At 43.8% G+C, this 18,833-nt stretch overlaps 1 protein-coding gene across 1 annotated transcript in view; it reads left to right on the forward strand.

Moving 5' to 3' along the window:
• Positions 1-560: 560 nt before the first annotated feature.
• The window catches only part of PAX4 (paired box 4), a 183,127-nt gene continuing 164,854 nt past the window's right edge, over positions 561-18,833 (forward strand). The window contains 1 exon segment of the mRNA XM_073650761.1: positions 561-627. Coding sequence (XP_073506862.1) covers positions 606-627 — 22 coding nt within the window. The 5' untranslated portion in view covers positions 561-605.

Consider the following 18,833-nt stretch of genomic DNA (forward strand, 5'->3'; position numbering starts at 1 on the left):
ATCCAGTTTCCTATGTTAATAACTGCAATGCATCTGTAAAAATCGGGCGCTATATGGATGATCTGTATTGGATCCAATTTTTTCTGTGCACTTACAGACTTGAATAGGTGGGTTTCATCCGAAATACAGAAGAGAATTGTGCATGTTGCAATTTTTTCTTACCCGGACATTCAGTCATCTAAACAGCCCAATTGAATAACATTGGTCAGGTCAGCATTCGGACTGAAAGTCTGGTTGTGTGACCCTACCCTACAGACGGTTACACGAATTAACACAGCATGTATATTCTATTTATCTTGTAGGGAAACCCTGCGATTCCTATTCTTCATTTTTCACACAAATCATCATATAATTGTTTTTAATTGTTTATGAATTAATGACAATAACTATCTAGGTGACATTTGTACAATAGTTTATCTACCAGTGATCAGTAATAAGCATTGCTTTCAGAAATATGAATACCTGCAATAAGCAGGTGATGAAATCTGAGACTCCTCCCTGGTCCTGTGATGTCAGCCATATCTCCTATAAGTAACAGTACCTGGTCCTCCTCCCCACAATGCCAGGCTCTCACTAAGGTGAAGGCAGCACCCACAAAAGGGAATATGGAGAGCTGCGCAATGGAAGGTAAATATACGCTCTTCAATTTATTTAATCATTTATAGATACAATTATCATATCTATTAAGTAGGAAATAGCTAGTATATTTTCATAATGAAAGATTAATGACGTAGGCAGAAAATAATGATTATTTCTAAACAGATCACTCACTACAGCAGCTTGTGTTAAATTATAGGAAAATATAAATATGTGCAAAATACGGATACATTTCACAATGGAAAGGACTGAGAGCCACTCAGATGTGTAGCAGCTTCTATGTCAGATAAGTGCTGTGGGCACAGTCCGTTAGTAATTACAATGATGTCTATTTTACTTAAGATTGTAGCATTTTATAATCCTTGCTGATTTCATTTTTTGGACCATGTGATTCATTTACACAATCATTTAGTGCCGCCATTTATTAACATGGCAGCTGCGTGGCTCTTTACAAGCTGCAGCTGGCGTTTATGCACTCATTAGTATGTTTTTAGGTGTTTTTAACTGGTTTGTGGTGTCATTTTCATGCATGTTTATTGCCAATAAATATTGATATTTATGGATTTATTCATTGGATGTGCCAAAGACTTTTTTTTATTGATGTATCTTGTCTGCCTTTTACATCACATTTATTAACAGGAAAATGTTCAGCATAGAATATGAAGATAGTTATCTGACAAAATAGAAGGGACCCAGTTGTAGGCATTTATCACATCCAGATTTTCACACCTAAAGGCTACAGAAATCAATTAGTGACAGAACAACATTTGGCAAATGTTTGGGGTTATTAAAACAAAAAATGCAGCATTTTTATATATAGAAATCGCTCTAAAAATGAATAATAATATATTACTTTCTCATTAAACTTTGTACAGATGCCATATTCTAAACTGTCTTGAATTGAGTTAGTGTAATTAAATAATGCGAAGTCTATTTTTCATATAGTACTTCAAGAAAGTATTCTGCTTAGTAAACTGATTTCTCAACTCTGTTTGTTTTGCCATTTTCAAGATCTTTGCCGTGAGTGAATAGAATATTTTTTCTATTTAAATTGAGCTTTGCACAGTGAAAAGTGATGTAACTTTCTAACATACCTTGTGTTTCAATTACTTATCAATTTCAAGATCTACATTTGCTGTCAGTGAATAGGGACATTTTTGTGGTCATCCAAAGACTGACACTGACCTTATACTGACAGTCTAAGGCCACATTCACACTATCAGTATTTGGTCAGTATTTTACATCAGTATCTGTAAGACAAAACCAGGATTGGGTGATAAATACAGAAGTGGTGATGTTTTTCTATTATACTTTTCCTCTGATTGTTCCACCCCTGATTTAGGCTTACAAATACTGATGAAAAATACTGACCAAACACTGAATGTGTGAATGTGGCCTTAGTTAGATAATCTCATTCAGTGTCAGAGGGTTCAGGAGTATGGTAGCAGGCAATGTATACAAGTATTATTTATACATTGGCAATGTATACTAGAAAAGACTGCACTACAGGGAATTTCAGCTTGATCATTAAAGCACCACTCTAGTGTTTTTTTTATTGCTGCTCTGGAGTGGCGCTGATAATCTAAGTTCCCTGCCCCTAGTATTATACTTACCTGCCGCCGTCCTCATCTTTTAGGAATGTTGCTCCGGTCGGTCCCCAGCAATCTGTGACCTGCTGAATTGCTCCAGTGTTTGGTGGAGCGAGCCAGAGGTCACTTCTCAATATCCGTCTATGAGAGTCTCATTCTGGCTTTCATAGATTTACATTGAGAGTTTGTGTCCGTTACCTCTGACTTCTTGTCTGCTAGAAGTTGTGGTCACAAGATGGCGCTGCAAGAACGGAGGGGTGCTGGGAATAGCTGGAGATGGCGGGTGGTGAGTATAATATTACGTGCAGGGATCTTACCTTAGTAGCACCACTTCAGCACTGAAATAAAAAAAAAAAGCTGGAGTGGTGCTATATTTTCCAAGTGAAGCAATCCATATTTTGTGTGAGCACCATTCCTACAGTGACATAAGTGTACAGTGCCTGTATTACTTACAATCCTATAATCCTCCACATGCGGCCCGCGATGACATTCTGTGCTGCCCCCAGCCAAAGGAACATAAATATGAAGACAGGATAACTATATGTGAGCAGACACACACAGAAGAGTAGTGGCAGCAGCTGAGGAGCAGCGACTGGGAAGTACTAATGGCGAACTATGTGGACATCTCTGGAAGCCTCATACATCAGGAAGATGGGGTCACTTAACCCGTTTGGCACTCCAGAAATGAGCATGTAAATTAGACAAGTGGTCCTTCCATGCCTGCGACTCTCCCCAGTAGTTTATGGAAGCTGTGAAATATTAGACAGGAAGCACAAAGCCTATAACCTATTAAGTGCCATGTGCATTCATCATTAGGCTATGTTCACATAGTTTTTATGATGAGGATTTAGAAGCAGATTTTACAACACAAGCCACATAAAAAATGGCTTCAAATACTTGTTGAATAAGCTTCTGATTGAATTTAAAAAGGACCTTTTACAAATTTTTAAACTGTGTATATTAGTAAGACGGGACAAAGGGGCTGATTAAAACATTGTCAGATCAATCAATGCAAATCTATGGGTCCGTGAAAAAAAAAAAATCTATCTTCTGAGTGCTGTCTGTTTTTCACGGACTGCTAATAGTAGAAAATTGAGAATTTTTTTGTTTTCCATTCAAAAAAAACCTGATGACCCTCAGACCAAACTCAGATGAAGATCTAATGAAACTGTTGAAACTAGGACCTTTTTTCCTGGTACGATAAAAAATGGACTTCTGAATGAACTCTGAGTGAATGCACCAGTAGAGTGCTGATTGGTGGAGGTAAGAGTTCTGTACTTAGAATTTACACCTATAAGGCACTTATGGTATATTACACAGCTACACAGCTGGTAATAGCCCTTTTATTTTTTATTGGGCCCTTGAGATTGGTTCAGTATAACAATGTGGCCCTCAGACCAAAAAAGTTTGTGCACCCCTGCTCTATACTTTCAATTTTATGTATTAGAAAGTTACATCGTAAAATCATAAAGTTTTATATAGAAAGAAAAAACTTCGAAAGAATCAAGAACCAACAATAAAAGACAACGACTTTTGTTTGCTGCATTTTATGAAGTTTCCTCCAGCACTACCTTGGCTTCCATATTGTAACAGTGTTAGTTCTATATAATTTTAAATGGAAGGTAGCTAGGTTCTTTATGATTTCAAGTAGAAGGTAACTACGGTAGGTGTAATGACCTTGGATTGTGACCTCCGCATTTATATATTGAGCATAAAGGAAGTAAGTTACTGTGCATAAAAAAGACAATGTTTTCCTCTTGCACCACATATGTTTCTAACCAGCAAAATGAATAAAATAAAGACAATGAATTATATACAGGTGCTTCTCACAAAAGCCATAATCATCAACATTAACAGAAATAAACACTTGAAATACATCACTATGTCTGTAATGACTCTATATAATATATGAGTTTCATTTTTTGAATTGAAGAACTGAAATAAATTAACTTTTTGATGATATTCTAATTTTGTGAGAAGCACCTGTATATGTACAAATTGTGTGTTTTCTGCATCAATGCAATTCATGTTGTTCTCCAATGTCAGATAGTTAGCAAAGTCTTTAAGATACTGAATGGCATTCACATAATCTCTGGCATTGTAGATTGAGCAAATAGTGTCAACAGTAATTATATTTTCCTGCTAAAGCTTCTAATGGAATTAATTGTGTTTACACAGCCCTGTTAATACAGTAATAATGTTGAGAAGGTTTAACATAACAATTTTACCACTGTTGCCTGGAGATGGATGGACCAATGCTTTCCAAACTTTACTACTATAGAAATATGCTATATATGATTAAAAAGTTGCTATTTTTTTCTGTCTTCTTTTTTGCCTGAATTTAACATTTAGCATATGTGCACATGACGTCTTTGAAATTTGGGCGAACCCACCGGGTTTTCCAAGAGGAAGTTGGTGTTTTTTTGTCCTGAAGGGTCTTTTTTGTGCCTTTTAAATAGTTTGCTACTGATTAGTTTTGTGTTGTTTTTGACCTCCAGCATTATTTTTTTCTTGCATATTTCCATTCGTTTTTGGGTTGTCTTTTTACTGGTGTTTATCTTTTGTTTGTTTTTTCTTTTCAACAATGAAGACATAAAGAAACCAAGGGCAGCTTTTGAAGCAAAAATGCTGTCTTCTAGGAATCTTTTGAGCCTTTCCAATGACATGTATTGTAAAGTAAAGAGCATCTTCCAAATGGAAAGTGCCTGAAGAATGGTTAGGTTACTTCTTTTAGCCACTTGGTGTCTTTTGAAACCTAAACTGGTTAAATAACTCATATGCACAGCAAGTCATTTTACATAGAAATGCACATGTTCATTCTTTTGAACGTTTTGCGTACACTTTTTCAGGTGCAATCCACCTGAGATGCAAGAACTATATGAATGTTAATGTAGAGTACAGACCAAAAGTTTGGACACACCTTCTCATTTAAAGATTTTTCTGTATTTTCATGACTATGAAAATTGTACATTCACACTGAAGGCATCAAAACTATGAATTAACACATGTGGAATTATATAATTAACAAAAAAGTGTGAAACAACTGAAAATATGTCTTATATTCTAGGTTCTTCAAAGTAGCCACCTTTTGCTTTGATGACTGCTTTGCACACTCTTGGCATTCTCTTGATGAGCTTCAAGAGCTAGTCACCGGAAATGGTTTTCACTTCACAGGTGTGCCCTGTCAGGTTTAATAAGTGGGATTTCTTGCCTTTTAAATGGGGTTGGGACCATCAGTTGTGTTGTGCAGAAGTCTGGTGGTTACACAGCTGATAGTCTTACTGAATAGACTGTTAGAATTTGCATTATGGCAAGAAAAAAGCAGCTAAGTAAAGAAAAACGAGTGGCCATCATTACTTTAAGAAATGAAGGTCAGTCAGTCTGAAAAATTGGAAAAACTTTGAAAGTGTCCCCAAGTGCAGTTGCGAAAACCATCAAGTGCTACAAAGAAACTGGCTCACATGAGGACCGCCCCAGGAAAGGAAGACCAAGAATCACCTCTGCTTCTGAGGATAAGTTTATCCGAGTCACCAGCCTCAGAAATTGCAGGTTAACAGCAGCTCAGATTAGAGACCAGGTCAATGCCACACAGAGTTCTAGCAGCAGACACATCTCTTCAACAACTGTTAAGAGGAAACTTTGTGCAGCAGGCCTTCATGGTAAAAAAGCTGCTAGGAAACCACTGCTAAGGACAGGCAGCAAGCAGAAGAGACTTGTTTGGGCCAAAGAACACAAGGAATGGACATTAGACCAGTGGAAATCTATGCTTTGGTCTGATGAGTCCAAATTTGAGATCTTTGGTTCCAACCACCGTGTCTTTGTGCGTCGCAGAAAAGGTGAACGGATGGACTCTACATGCCTGGTTCCCACCGCGAAGCATGGAGGAGGAGGTGTGATGGTGTGGGGGTGCTTTTCTGGTGACACTGTTAGGCATTTATTCAAAATTGAAGGCGTACTGAACAAGCATGGCTACCACAGCATCTTGCAGCAGCATGCTATTCCGTCCGGTTTGCGTTTAGATAGACCATCATTTATTTTTCAATAGGACAATGACCCCAAACACACCTCCAAGCTGTGTAAGGGCTATTTGACCAAGAAGGAGAGTGATGGGGTGCTACGCCAGATGACCTGGCCTCCACAGTCACCAGACCTGAACCCAATCGAGATGGTTTGGGGTGAGCTGGACCGCTTAGTGAAGGCAAAAGGGCCAACAAGTGCTAAGCATCTCTGGGAACTCCTTCAAGATTGTTGGAAGACCATTTCCGGTGACTACCTCTTGAAGCTCATCAAGAGAATGGCAAGAGTGTGCAAAGCAGTCATCAAAGCAAAAGGAGGCTACTTTGAAGAACCTAGAATATAAGACATATTTTCAGTTGTTTCACACTTTTTTGTTAAATATATAATTCCACATGTGTTAATTCATAGTTTTGATGCCTTCAGTGTGAATGTACAATTTTCATAGTCATGAAAATACAGAAAAATCTTTAAATGAGAAGGTGTGTCCAAACTTTTGGTCTGTACTGTATATTAATATTAGCGCTAACCAGCCTTGATGAAGAGAACAATGCTGACAACTATAATTAAAGGGGTTGTCCAATACTTTTAGATTAATGGTCTATCCTTAGGATAGGTCATTAACATCAGATCAGTCAAGGTGATGATACTAGGAACAGCTGATCGGCGGGGTGCTGGGTGTCATACCTCCACTGATCTAATATTGATGAGCTATCCTATGGATAGGCCATCAAGTATAAAACTACTGGACAACCCCTTTAATATTATATGCTCCACAACATTGAAATTGCAACACAAATGTCAAAATTTCCATCACTCACAGTGTCCTAAGGACTCTGTGAGTGACAGCTCAGTTGCCCTATCTCATCAAGGGTGTGCTGGGCTGCCAAGTATTGTGAGTGACAGCCCAGTCATCCAATCTGAAGCAGGGGCGAGCTTAGCTGTCAGTATTGTGAAAGACAGCCCAACTGTGCAATCTGGCCGGGTCTGTACGGTTTCCTCCAGGTGTCACCCATTCAGGGTGATTACCTGGCTATTTAGCTGGCTAACAATAGTTAGACCATAAACAGTTGAAGCCTTTCTTAATGGTGTGTTAGCTCTGTGCTCTGTGGTCTGATACTCTGATCTTTGTTGTCCAACCTTTGGTTTGCCTTTCGACTACTCTTTTGTTTTACCCCTTTTTCCTTTGACATACTCTGGCCTTAATTACCTGACCCCGGACTTTGCCTCTGACTATCGGTTTGTCTTATCACTTTTTTCTTTGATGTACCCTCCAGGCATTTAACCTCGGACTTCTTGACTTCCTCGCCTCATGGCTTGTCCATTAAAGTGACTCACAACCAATAAGGAAAAATTGTAGAATTATGGAAATCACAGGATCGATAGATATGTTAAAATATTCAATTAGTGAAAAAATGGAAACAAATGTAATCAGTATTGAGCAGGAGCACCACATGCAGAAATATACGCAGTAACACACCTTGGCATGTTATCAATGAGGCTATTAATGGTTGTTTAAGGAATATTCTGCCACTCTGAATGCACTTGGGCACACAGATCATCAAGATCCCATGCCATCTCTTTGTAATATCCAACCAATGACTTCCCAGATATGCTCAATAGGAGACAAGTATAGAGATGATACAGGTCATGGTACCACGTTTAGGCCATGCAGGCTGCTCAAAGAAATATGAGCAACATGCAGCTGGTCGTTGCATTGAAAATATCTCCTAAGACACTTTGGAGAAATGGCTGTACCACTTGTTCCACAACCAAATCAATGTAATACTGAGCTGTTACAGTGGGGAAAAAAAGTATTTAATTAGCCACCAATTGTGCAAGTTCTCCCACTTAAAAAGATGAGAGAGGCATGTAATTTACATCATAGGTAGACCTCAACTATGAGATACAAAATGAGAAAACAAATCCTGAAAATCACATTGTCTGATTTGGAAAGAATTTTTTTATAAATTTTGGTGGAAAATAAGTATTTGGTCAATTACAAAAGTTCATCTGAATACTTTGTTATATATTCTTTGTTGGCAATGACAGTGGTCAAACGTTTTCTGTAAGTCTTCACAAGGTTGACACACACTGTTGCTGTTGTGTTGGCCCATTCCTCCATGCAGATCTTCTCTAGAGCAGTGATGTTTTGGGGCTGTCGCTGGGCATCACGGACTTTCAACTTCCTCCAAAAGTTTTCTATAGGGTTTAGATCTGGAGACTGGCTAGGACACTCCAGGACATTGAAATGCTTCTTATGAAGCCACTCCTTCGTTGCCCTGGTGGTGTGCTTGGGATCATTGTCATGCTGAAAGACCCAGCCACGTTTCATCTTCAATGCCCTTGCTGATGGAAGGAGGTTTGCACCAAAATCTCACGATACATGGCCCCACTCATTCTTTCATGTACACGGATCACTTGTCCTGGTCCCTTGGCAGAGAAACAGCCCCAAAGCATGATGTTGCCACCCCCATGCTTCACAGTAGGTATGGTGTTCTTTGGATGCAACTCAGCATTCTTTCTCCTCCAAACACGCCGAGTTGTGTTTCTACCAAACAGTTCTACTTTGGTTTCATCTGACCATATGACATTCTCCTAATACTCTTCTGGATCATCCAAATGCTTTCTAACAAACTTCAGACGGGCCCGGACATGTAATGGCTTAAGCAGGGGGACATGTCTGGCACTGCAGGATCTGAGTCCCTGGTGGCGTAGTGTGTTACTGATGGTAGCCTGTGTAACGTTGGTCCCAGCTCTCTGCAGGTCATTCACTAGGTCCCCCTGTGTGGTTCTTGGATTTTTGCACACCGTTCTTGAGACAATTTTGACCCCACGGGGTGAGATCTTATGTGGAGACAAAGATCGAGGGAGATTATCAGTGGTCTTGTATGTCTTCCATTTTCTAATTATTGCTCCCACAGTTGATTTCTTCACACCAAGCTGCTTGCCTATTGCAGATTCAGTCTTCCCAGCCTGGTGCAGAGCTACAATTTTGTTTTTGGTGTCCTTCGACAGCTCTTTGGTCTTCACCATAGTGGAGTTTGGAGTGTGACTGTTTGAGGTTGCGGACAGGTGTCTTTTATACTGATAACAAGTTCAAACATGTGACAGTACTACAGGTAATGAGTGGAGGACAGAGGAGCCTCTTAAAGAAGAAGTTACAGGTCTGTGAGAGCCAGAAATCTTGCTTGTTTGTAATTGACCAAATACTTAATTTTCCACCAAAATTTGAAAAAAAATTCTATCCAAATCAGACAATGTGATTTTCAGGATTTGTTTTCTCATTTTGTCTCTCATTGTTGAGGTCTACCTATGATGTCAATTACAGGCCTCTCTCATCTTTTAAAGTGGGAGAACTTGCACAATTGGTGACTGACTAAATACTTTTTTCCCCACTGTAAGTGTACCTGGAGTGAAGACAATAGGGGTGTGGATACTGTACATTAATAATAATAATAATTTTTATTTATATGGCGCCAACATATTCCGCAGCACTTTACAATTAAGTAGGGATATATACAGACAATATAAACAGTACAATGTATCATATTTCAACAGTCACAGGAGGATTGAGGGCCCAGCTCGCAAGCTTACAATCTATATGGAAATGGGGGGGGGGGACAATAGGAAGAACATGGTCATCAGCCAGTATCTGTCTAAGAGCAGTTACCATGTGGTATTTGGTGCATGGAGGATGTGGAGACAGATGAATAGGCAAGCGCAGATTATGATTAACATTTAGGAGGGAACAGGTGAGAGTTAGGTTGGTGAACTGAGGTGGTAGACTTGTCTAAACAGATGTGTTTTTAAAGCACGTTTGAAGACATGGGGGCTAGATATCAGTTGGATCGTTTGGGGCAGTGCATTCCAGAAAATTGGCGCAGCACAAGAGAAGTCTTGGAGACGGAGGTGTGAGGTTCGGATTAAGGAGGATATCCGTCTTAGATCAGTTGCAGAACGGAGGGCATGGGAGGGGCGATAGACAGAAATGAGGGATGAGATGTAGGGCGGTGCAGAACTGTGGAGAGCTTTGTGGGTGAGAGAGATGAGTTTGTATTGTATTCTGTGGTGAATGGGTAACCAGTGCAATAACTGGCACAGGGCACCATAAGGACAGGATTTTGACCAGTGTGACATTCTCTCTTGAAGTTGTTCTTTAGATCTGATGCCACCATCACAAAGTCTATCATAGTGCATAGGAATACAGCAATGGAGGCTGGAATGGAGGTCTATCATCTTCAGTTATGAGTCCTGCTTTTCTCTTGGACGCAATCATAAACGGAGATTGGTCTACAGACCATGTGGGCAACGCCATGAAGAGACCTTGATTAGAGAATGTCACACCAGTCCTACTCCTGGTATTATGGTGTGGGGTGGTATAATGTACAGTAGCTGGACCTCTCTAGTCTTCTTTCCAGGTACACAAAAAGCTTGATGTTACATTTTTTGGTCATGGGACCAGTAGTATAGCTATTTTTCCAATGCGTCCCAAGAGCCACATGTTGCTCATTCTAATGTGAGCAGTAGTGTTGAGCCACCCCCGTAGTGTTCGAGTTCGGTTCGGTTCGTCGAACACCCGTGTGTTCGCCGAACTGTTCGTCGAACTGTTCGTCGAACACCTTCGAACACCGTTAAAACCAATGGCAGGCAAACAAAAACACATAGAAACACATAGAAAACACCTTCAAAGGTGTCCAAAAGCTGACAAACTGCTCAGAAGACATAACTAACACATGGAAAAGTGACAAGTACATATAGTCATGCGAAAATAAAAGAGGTGGAGGAGTAAAAGGAGGGGGAGACACAGATATAGGCATGTCATGCCCTTCTAAAATCCAAAAAGTGAGAAGCCGACACGGCCAGTCCGCTCCTGCCCGTGCCACCTCCGTGTCGCCGGGTTTGTGCCAGAGCCGCGGTGAACCCTGATGGCCAGCCCCCCTCTCCCAATACTGGTGCCTGTCCGCTGGTGGGTCGAGCGAGCCCCCCTGTGGTGGAGGCAGCTCTAAGCTTTTTAATTTAAATTGTCTCTCAAATTTGAATGAATACACTTTAAATCCATTTACAAGGATCTATTTTAGGGCAAGTCTCATGCCAGCAGCCGCGTAATTCCAGCTCCAGTAGCGTCCACTAAAGCTGCTGCAGTTAAAAAGCTTTTATAAGGATCGAGCTCGGCTGTCCACCGCAAGGCATCCTACTGCCAGTCCCAGCCCCTATGCCTTGGGGTGCCTCCTGATGCTCTTCACTGAGTATCCCATGGTCTCGAAGCATTTCCTTTGAAAAAATTAAGTGTCTAAACTACAGGTGGTGTAGCTTGCTTAACAGCCGGGATAATCCGCTGACTAGCAGACACTGCTACTAGGCACAAAGTATTTCCTGGGCTAGATGCAGTTAAAAATTTGTAATTAGATACTCTCGTTGGATGCTGAGAAAGCATTCCATAGAGTCTCCTGGCACGCCATATATGATTCTCTTAAAAAGCTTGGGGTAGGGGTCTAGGGGACCCTTTTATAGCCAAAATCACAGCCCTGTATCACAATACGTCACCTAGGCTGAAGATAAATGGAACTGTAGCACCCTGAGGGCTCGGTTGCTACAGAGGTATTGCACCTCACCCAGAGGTGTGATATCTCACTCTCAGGTAAGGATGGAGTGTGGATCAGGACCCGACACCTGCATGCATTACACCACATTGCCGTGGGGCAGGGCGACCAATATGCCTCTGAGATGGGCACGACAGTCCCTGTCCCTGGCTGGAGTGGGGGGAGGGAACACTGAGGAAGGGGAACCCTGTAGTGTAGGAGCAGGGAGGAAGCAGTTCCTGGGTGCATTGAGAAGGGAGTATAAAAGGTGGGCACCATCTTAGTTCAGTGCAGAGAAGTCTGAGCAGAAGTGGCAGGGAGCAGGGGCTCTGCATGAGCTCTGCTCCGGAGGCGGGCCTAGTAACAGAGGCCCAGGCCTGGAAGAGGGAGAAGGAAGGAAGAGGAGCGGAGAAGGCTCCAGGAACGAGGAATGAAGGGATCCCAGGGGTGCGGACGGGCGAGTCGCCACCGCACGCCCGAATCCACCTGCGTGGAGGGGTCAGGCCAAAGGGGGAGACCGGTCCCCGAAACTAGTGGAGGCAGGAAACGACCCTCAGCTAGAAACCGGAGGCTGTGACATTTTATGTGGCGCAGCCCCTCGCTACACCCGCTAGGAAGGCACCACATAGGGTCAGGGAAACTGGCGCCAAGTTTACCAAGAGGAGGCCCGAGGCAGCCGGACAGAAGGGTTGGTAAGAAAGGCCAGACAAAGGACACACAAAGGGGGTCCTGTGAAGCGCTCCAAAGTTATCTGGGAGTTGTCTGAGCCCCTCACCTGGTGAGCACAGTACGACGTGGGCAGCCGTTACCTGCAGACGTGGTCTGGATAATAAGAACTGTGAGTAAAGGCCCTGGACTGCATCACTGACTCCGTGTCGTTACTGCTGCTGCCCTGCACCATCACCCCCATCCTCCGCATACACTGCCCTGAGGCTATACTCCTCCCGTGGGGAGTTATGCTACGCTCTGCTGCACCCACAACACCAGCCTCAGCGGTCTGCCCTGCAGCGGCGGTTCACTCTGACCGCAATCCACGGGTGGCGTAGTCGGACATTTAAACATCAAAACCACATAAATAGTTCCGCCACTGGTTTGACCACCCTGAGCCACGGAACCGGGTCGCCGCCACGAAGACTACAACCACCAGCATCCACCAAAAAGGGTCCGGCTCCGGGTGTCCCAAGGCCCAGGGGGTGCATCAGAACATTTTCATCACCTTTCACAATCACCAATGGGACAAGGCAGGGTTGTCCTCTGTCCCCTCTCTTATACATCCTAGTGACGGAGCACCTGCTCTCATCAATTCGCCATAACCCCAATATTAGGTGGATTGAGGTGGGAGGCACCGAGTACAAGTGCTCTCTATTTGCTGATGATGTCCTAGTATATATCACTCAATCACATATATCCATCCATGCTGTTATGGCTGAAATAGATCACTTTGTTACATGGTCAAATTTTAAAATCAATGCAGCGAAGTCTGAGGCCCTTGATGTCTCCCTCCCCAAATCCATATAGGATTCCATCCAGTCCAACTTTCCCTTTGCCTGGCCCTCACAGGGTATCAAATACTTAGGAATTCCTATTCATAGAGACCTCTCCCATCTATGTTATCTTAATTTTGGGCCCTTTATTGAACAACTCCATACAGACCACGGTTGGCAAGTTAGAACTGTAAGATTCACTACGTGAACCACTGGTGTTTTGTGGAAAAGCACATGTACACTGCGTTCCAAATTATTATGCAAAAAGTGTTTAGGAGTGATAAAGGAAGAATTTGTTTGTTTGTCAGTTAAACTCATTGATGGTGATGTGTGTCAGGGCTCTTTATATCACTGTAAGCAATTGCAGACACCTGTGCTAATTAGTTTGGCAGGTGTGTCCAATGAAAGGCAAGACTACTTAAGAAGGTTGTCTCACATTATTAAGCAGCCTACATTTTCTGTCAAAATGGGAAAGAAAAAGGATGTGTCGGCTGCTGAGAAGCAACAAATTGTGGAGTGTTTAGGTCAAGGCATGACTACAATCAACATTGTGCGATGATCAGGATGAAGTGTCTTGGCAATCAAGAAGTATGTAGCTGATTCACAGTACACACGTGTGCGTGCTGATAAGGGCAAATTGAGGACTCTTTCCTACAGGCAATTACGTCAGGTTGAAAGAGCAGCGGCAAAAAAGCCTTGTCATAGCAGCAGACAAGTTTTTGAAGCTGCTTGTGCCTCCAACGTCCCCCGAACAACAAGATGCAGGGTCCTTCAGAGGTTTGCAGCTGTGCATACGCCATCCTGTCGACCTCCTCTATCCACTTCACACAAGCAGAAACGGCTCCAGTGGGCCAAACATTACATGAAGACTGATTTCAAAACTGTTTTGTTCACGGATGAGTGCCGTGCAGCGCTCGATGGTCCAGATGGATGGAGTGGAGGATGGCTGGTTGATGGACACCCCACGCAAACACGGCTACAGCGCCAACAAGGAGGAGGTGGAGTAATGTTTTGGGCTGGAATCATGGGGAGAGATATTGTCGGCCCCTTTAGGATCCCTGAAGGCGCTAAAGATGAACTCCATAATGTATGTGGATTTTCTCAAACAGCACTTCCTGCCATGGTTCAAGAAGAAGAACCGTGTATTTCACAGCAAGATCATTTTTCTGCATGATAATGCACCATCTCATGCTGCACATAAAACATCTGCATCTCTGGCTGATATGGGCATAAAAGGGGACAAACTTATGGTGTGACCCCCATGCTCCCCTGACCTGTACCCCATTCAGAACCTTTGGAGCATCATTAAAAGGAGTGTCTATGATGGCGGGAGGCAGTTCACATCTAAGCAACAGCTCTGGGAGGGTATTCTGTCCTCATGCAAAACAATTGAAGCAGAAACCATCCAAAACCTGACAAATTCAATGGACGAGAGAGTTCAGAAGCTCCTTTTGAACAAGGGGTCCTATGTGAAAATGTAACATCACCTAGAATAAAGTTTTGAGTTGAAAACTGTTTGATTTCAGTTTCTAACAACCTGCTAATGCTTATAATTTCAAAAATGACCATTTTTTTGGTCTTTATTAAAATGAAAAGGTTGATCGAAAAGTTTGGGGGATCTAAGAGTGTGGCAACCCAGTAGTCATGATTACTTCGAATTCTGACAATATGAGGGTCATGCTGCAGGTAGTGCAGCAAGAAGGCACTTATGTGTCTTGCGCATCTCGGAGCCCCAAAATTATTTTCCGGGCTAGATGCAGCTAAAAATTATTATTAATTTTAAATCTGGTGAAGCTTTAGTATAGATGGCCTAATAGGATCAGTGCTGCACACTGCTACAAAGCCCAAATTATTTTCCAGTCAAGATACAGATAAACATGATTAGTAATTTTAAATCTGGTGGAGCTTATTATAGATGGCCTAATAGAATCAGTGCTGCACACTGCTACAAAGCCCAAATTATTTTCCAGCCAAGATACAGATAAACATGATTAGTAATTTGAAAGCTTAAAACGGTTGGTAGGGTGATTTTAACCAATCATCAAGCTTTTACTCTCCCCAGGATGACACAGGGGTAGAAAAGTCGTTTCGGATCCATGATTTGTTCATCTTTATGAACGTGAGTCTGTCTACATTATCAGTGGAGAGCCGCGTGCGCTTATCTGTCAGCACACCACCAGCAGCGCTGAACACACGTTCAGACAGAACGCTGGCTGCGGGGCATGACAAGATCTCCAAGGCGTAAGTGGCTAGCTCCGGCCATTTATCCAGATTGGAAGCCCAAAAAGAGCAAGGGTCCAGTGACACAGTCGTGGCTTCAATGTTTACTTGGAGATACTCCTGTACCATCGTCTCTAGGCGTTGACTATGTGTCAGACTTCTTGTCTCCTGCGGCCTTGCAAAGGATGGGCTAAAAAAGTGGTGAAATGATTCCGCAAAATTGATGTTACCAGCAGATACTGTGGTTCTGTTACGGTTTGAGTGCTGAACACTTGACGGTCCCACGGTTGGCAAGTTGGAACTGTGAGATTCACTACGTGCACCACTGGTATTTTGTGGAAAAGCACATGTAAGATTCTGCAACAGTCTCTGCTGATACTCCTGCATGCGTGCATCCCTTTCTATGGCAGGAATAATTTTTGCAAATTTACTTTTGTACCGGGGATCTAACAGTGTGGCAACCCAGTAGTCAGGATTATTTCTAATTCTCACAATTCGAGGGTCATGTTGCAGGTAGTGCAGCAAGAAGGCACTCATGTGTGTTGAGCATCCAGGAGCACCAAGTCCCTGTTGTGTTGGTGGCGAGGTAACAATCATGCTTCCTTCCTCTGTCCTCTTCCCCCAACCTCGCACAACAGAAATGTGATCAAGGTCTCCCTCATCTGATGAGTCTTCCATCAGTTCGTCCTCCACTTCTTCCTGGGCTCCTGCACCTTCCTCACTAGCTTGGCTGCTACCATGCGCCCTGGTAAAACCATCTCCCCCACCCTCACATGCCTGCCGCCTTGGTGCTGCCGACCGTCTGGACCTTGCAGATGTTAGCCCTTCCGCATACAACTCCTCCTCCTCTACTTCCTCCACCTCCTCTTGTGCCACCACATGACTCCGAATTCTGTTTAACATGTGCTCCAGCATGTAAATCACCGGAATAGTCATGCTGATAATGGCATCGTCAGCACTAAACATCTTCGTCGCCATTTCAAAACTCTGCAGAAGGGTGCATAGGTCCCTGATCTGAGACAACTCCTCCAGCGTGATTTGCCCCACCTCTGAATCTCGTTGGCCCAGGCTATACGTCAGAACGTATTGCACCAGGGCTTGTCGGTGCTGCCACAGTCGCTGCAACATGTGCAGAGTTGAATTCCACCGGGTAGGCACATTGCATTTTAGCCGGTGAAGTGGCAGGCCCAACGACTTCTGTAGAGATGTAAGTCGCTGAGCTGCGGGATGCGAACGGCGGAAGTGAGCACACAGCGACCGTGCCCTCTGTAGAAGGCCATCTAGTCTGGGATAGTGGGCTAAACAAGGCACGTGTGTGACATTGCCCCGGTGAAGGGCCACACCCAGGTTTGCAGCATTGTCGCACACGGCCTTCCCTGGTTTCAGGTCCAGTGGAGACAACCATTCATGAAATTGGTTCTCCAGAGCTGACCACAACTCCTCAGCTGTGTGACTCACATTTCCCAGACATTTCAATGTAAAAACCGCCTGGTGACGTTGAGCCCTACTGCCAGCATAGTAAGGAGGTGTGCAGGATCCCTTCTGCGCAGTTAGAAAGCTTGTGGCATGACCAGACAGGCTTTGGGTGCAGGTGGAAGACCGAGAGGAGGTTGAGGAGGCAGAAGCAGTGGAGGAACTTTGACATAAAGAGGATTGACGCACAACTCGTGGGGACGGCAAGACTTGGACAGCAGCCCCTTGTCCTGCTGTCACCATAGTTACCCAGTGCCCAGTCAGCGACATGTAACGCCCCTGTCCATGCCTACTCGTCCAAGTGTCTGTGGTGAAATGCACCCTGTCACACACAGAGTTTCTCAAAGAAGCGGTGATGTTGTGTGCGACATGCTGGTGGAGCGCAGGCACACCTTTCTTTGAGAAGTAGTGCCGACTGGGCATCTGGTACTGGGGCACTGCGACGGACATAAGGTCTCGAAAATCCTCTGTGTCCACCAGGCGGAAAGGCAGCATTTCTGTAGCCAAGAGCTTGCAGATGGTGAAATTCAACCTCTTAGCTTTCTCATGGCTAGGAGGAAATGGTCTTTTACTTGTCCACATCTGAGGGACCGAGGGCTGGCTATTGTGCTTAGATGGGGTTGATAAGGGTGTCCCCGGCAAACTGCCGGTCTGTGAGGAAGATGCAGGCGGACATGTTAGGTTGCCTTGATCCAAAGGTGGTGCTATCGATGTCGGACAGCGCTCAACACCAGCTGGTGTTACCACCTACAAAGAAAATGATGACCTGCCAATCACGCTGGCTGTTGCGGGTAAAGAGGTGGCAGGTCTGCGCCCCAAAACAGGTGTGACTGCTGTCCCCCCAGTCACAGAGGATGAAGAGGCCGCGGATGCACAAGATATGGCAGACGGTGGTTGGCCCGGCCGGCTAGGCCGCATTGTAGCACACTGAGCTTCCCACTGCAACTTATGCTTCATGTCCATGTGCCGGTTCATGCATGAAGTACTCAAACTATGTATTTTTTGGCCTCTACTTAGCTTTTGCTGACAAATGTTACAGATAACACGAGTTGGGCCATCTTTATCGATCTGAAAAAATGCCCAGGCTATGCAAGGCTTAGCACCCATGCGACCTGAAGAGCCACCACGACTTGTGGTGAGAGGCAGAGTTGTGTTTGAGGATGCAGTTGTTGACGTGCTTCCAGTACTACGTCTCTGTCCAGGAAGGCGCAACCTGACCTCGTCGTCACTAGCATCTTCCTCCACCTCCTCTGCTGACCTCATCTCTTGGCTGACTGTGGGTTGACAGTAAGTGGGATCTCCAACCTCATCATCATCACCCTGTGCGTTATCACACCCGTCGTCCTCAGAGCCAACCTGTTCCTGCCCTGACAAAAAACTAAAGTTGTCGCTCCAATCAGGTATTTGAGTCTTATCATCGTCTTCCTCATTGTCTCCACCAACAGGAGTTACAGTTTGGGAATGAGGGTCTACATTATGGTCAGAACCTTCTGCGTCTGGTCCTGGATCCGACTCATAAAGATTCTGGGCATCAGTGCAGATCATTTCCTCGTCTGGATTCACAGAAGCGCTGGAGTCGACCTCTGATTCCCAGGCTATAGTATGAGTAAACAGCTCTGCAGACTCAACCATCTGTTCTACCTCATACTCAGACGGGCAGCTGGAGATTTGGGAGCTGTGAGGAAGCAAGTGCGATTGGGGTGACACCTTTGAGGACTGGAGTATTTGTGATGTTGAAGTTGATGTGGAGGAGAGCCCACTTAAAGGAGCACTTGATATCCGTTGAAGCACCTGCTGTTTTTGTGCCTCATCTGGAATTTGTAGCGATTGGCGTGGCCGTAAGAAAGGGATCTTATCACATTGTCCGCTAAAAG

This window comes from Phyllobates terribilis, unplaced genomic scaffold, assembly GCF_046119375.1.
Source record: "Phyllobates terribilis strain yellow unplaced genomic scaffold, ASM4611937v1 Scaffold_11__3_contigs__length_659146591, whole genome shotgun sequence".
Classification (NCBI taxonomy): domain Eukaryota; kingdom Metazoa; phylum Chordata; class Amphibia; order Anura; family Dendrobatidae; genus Phyllobates; species Phyllobates terribilis.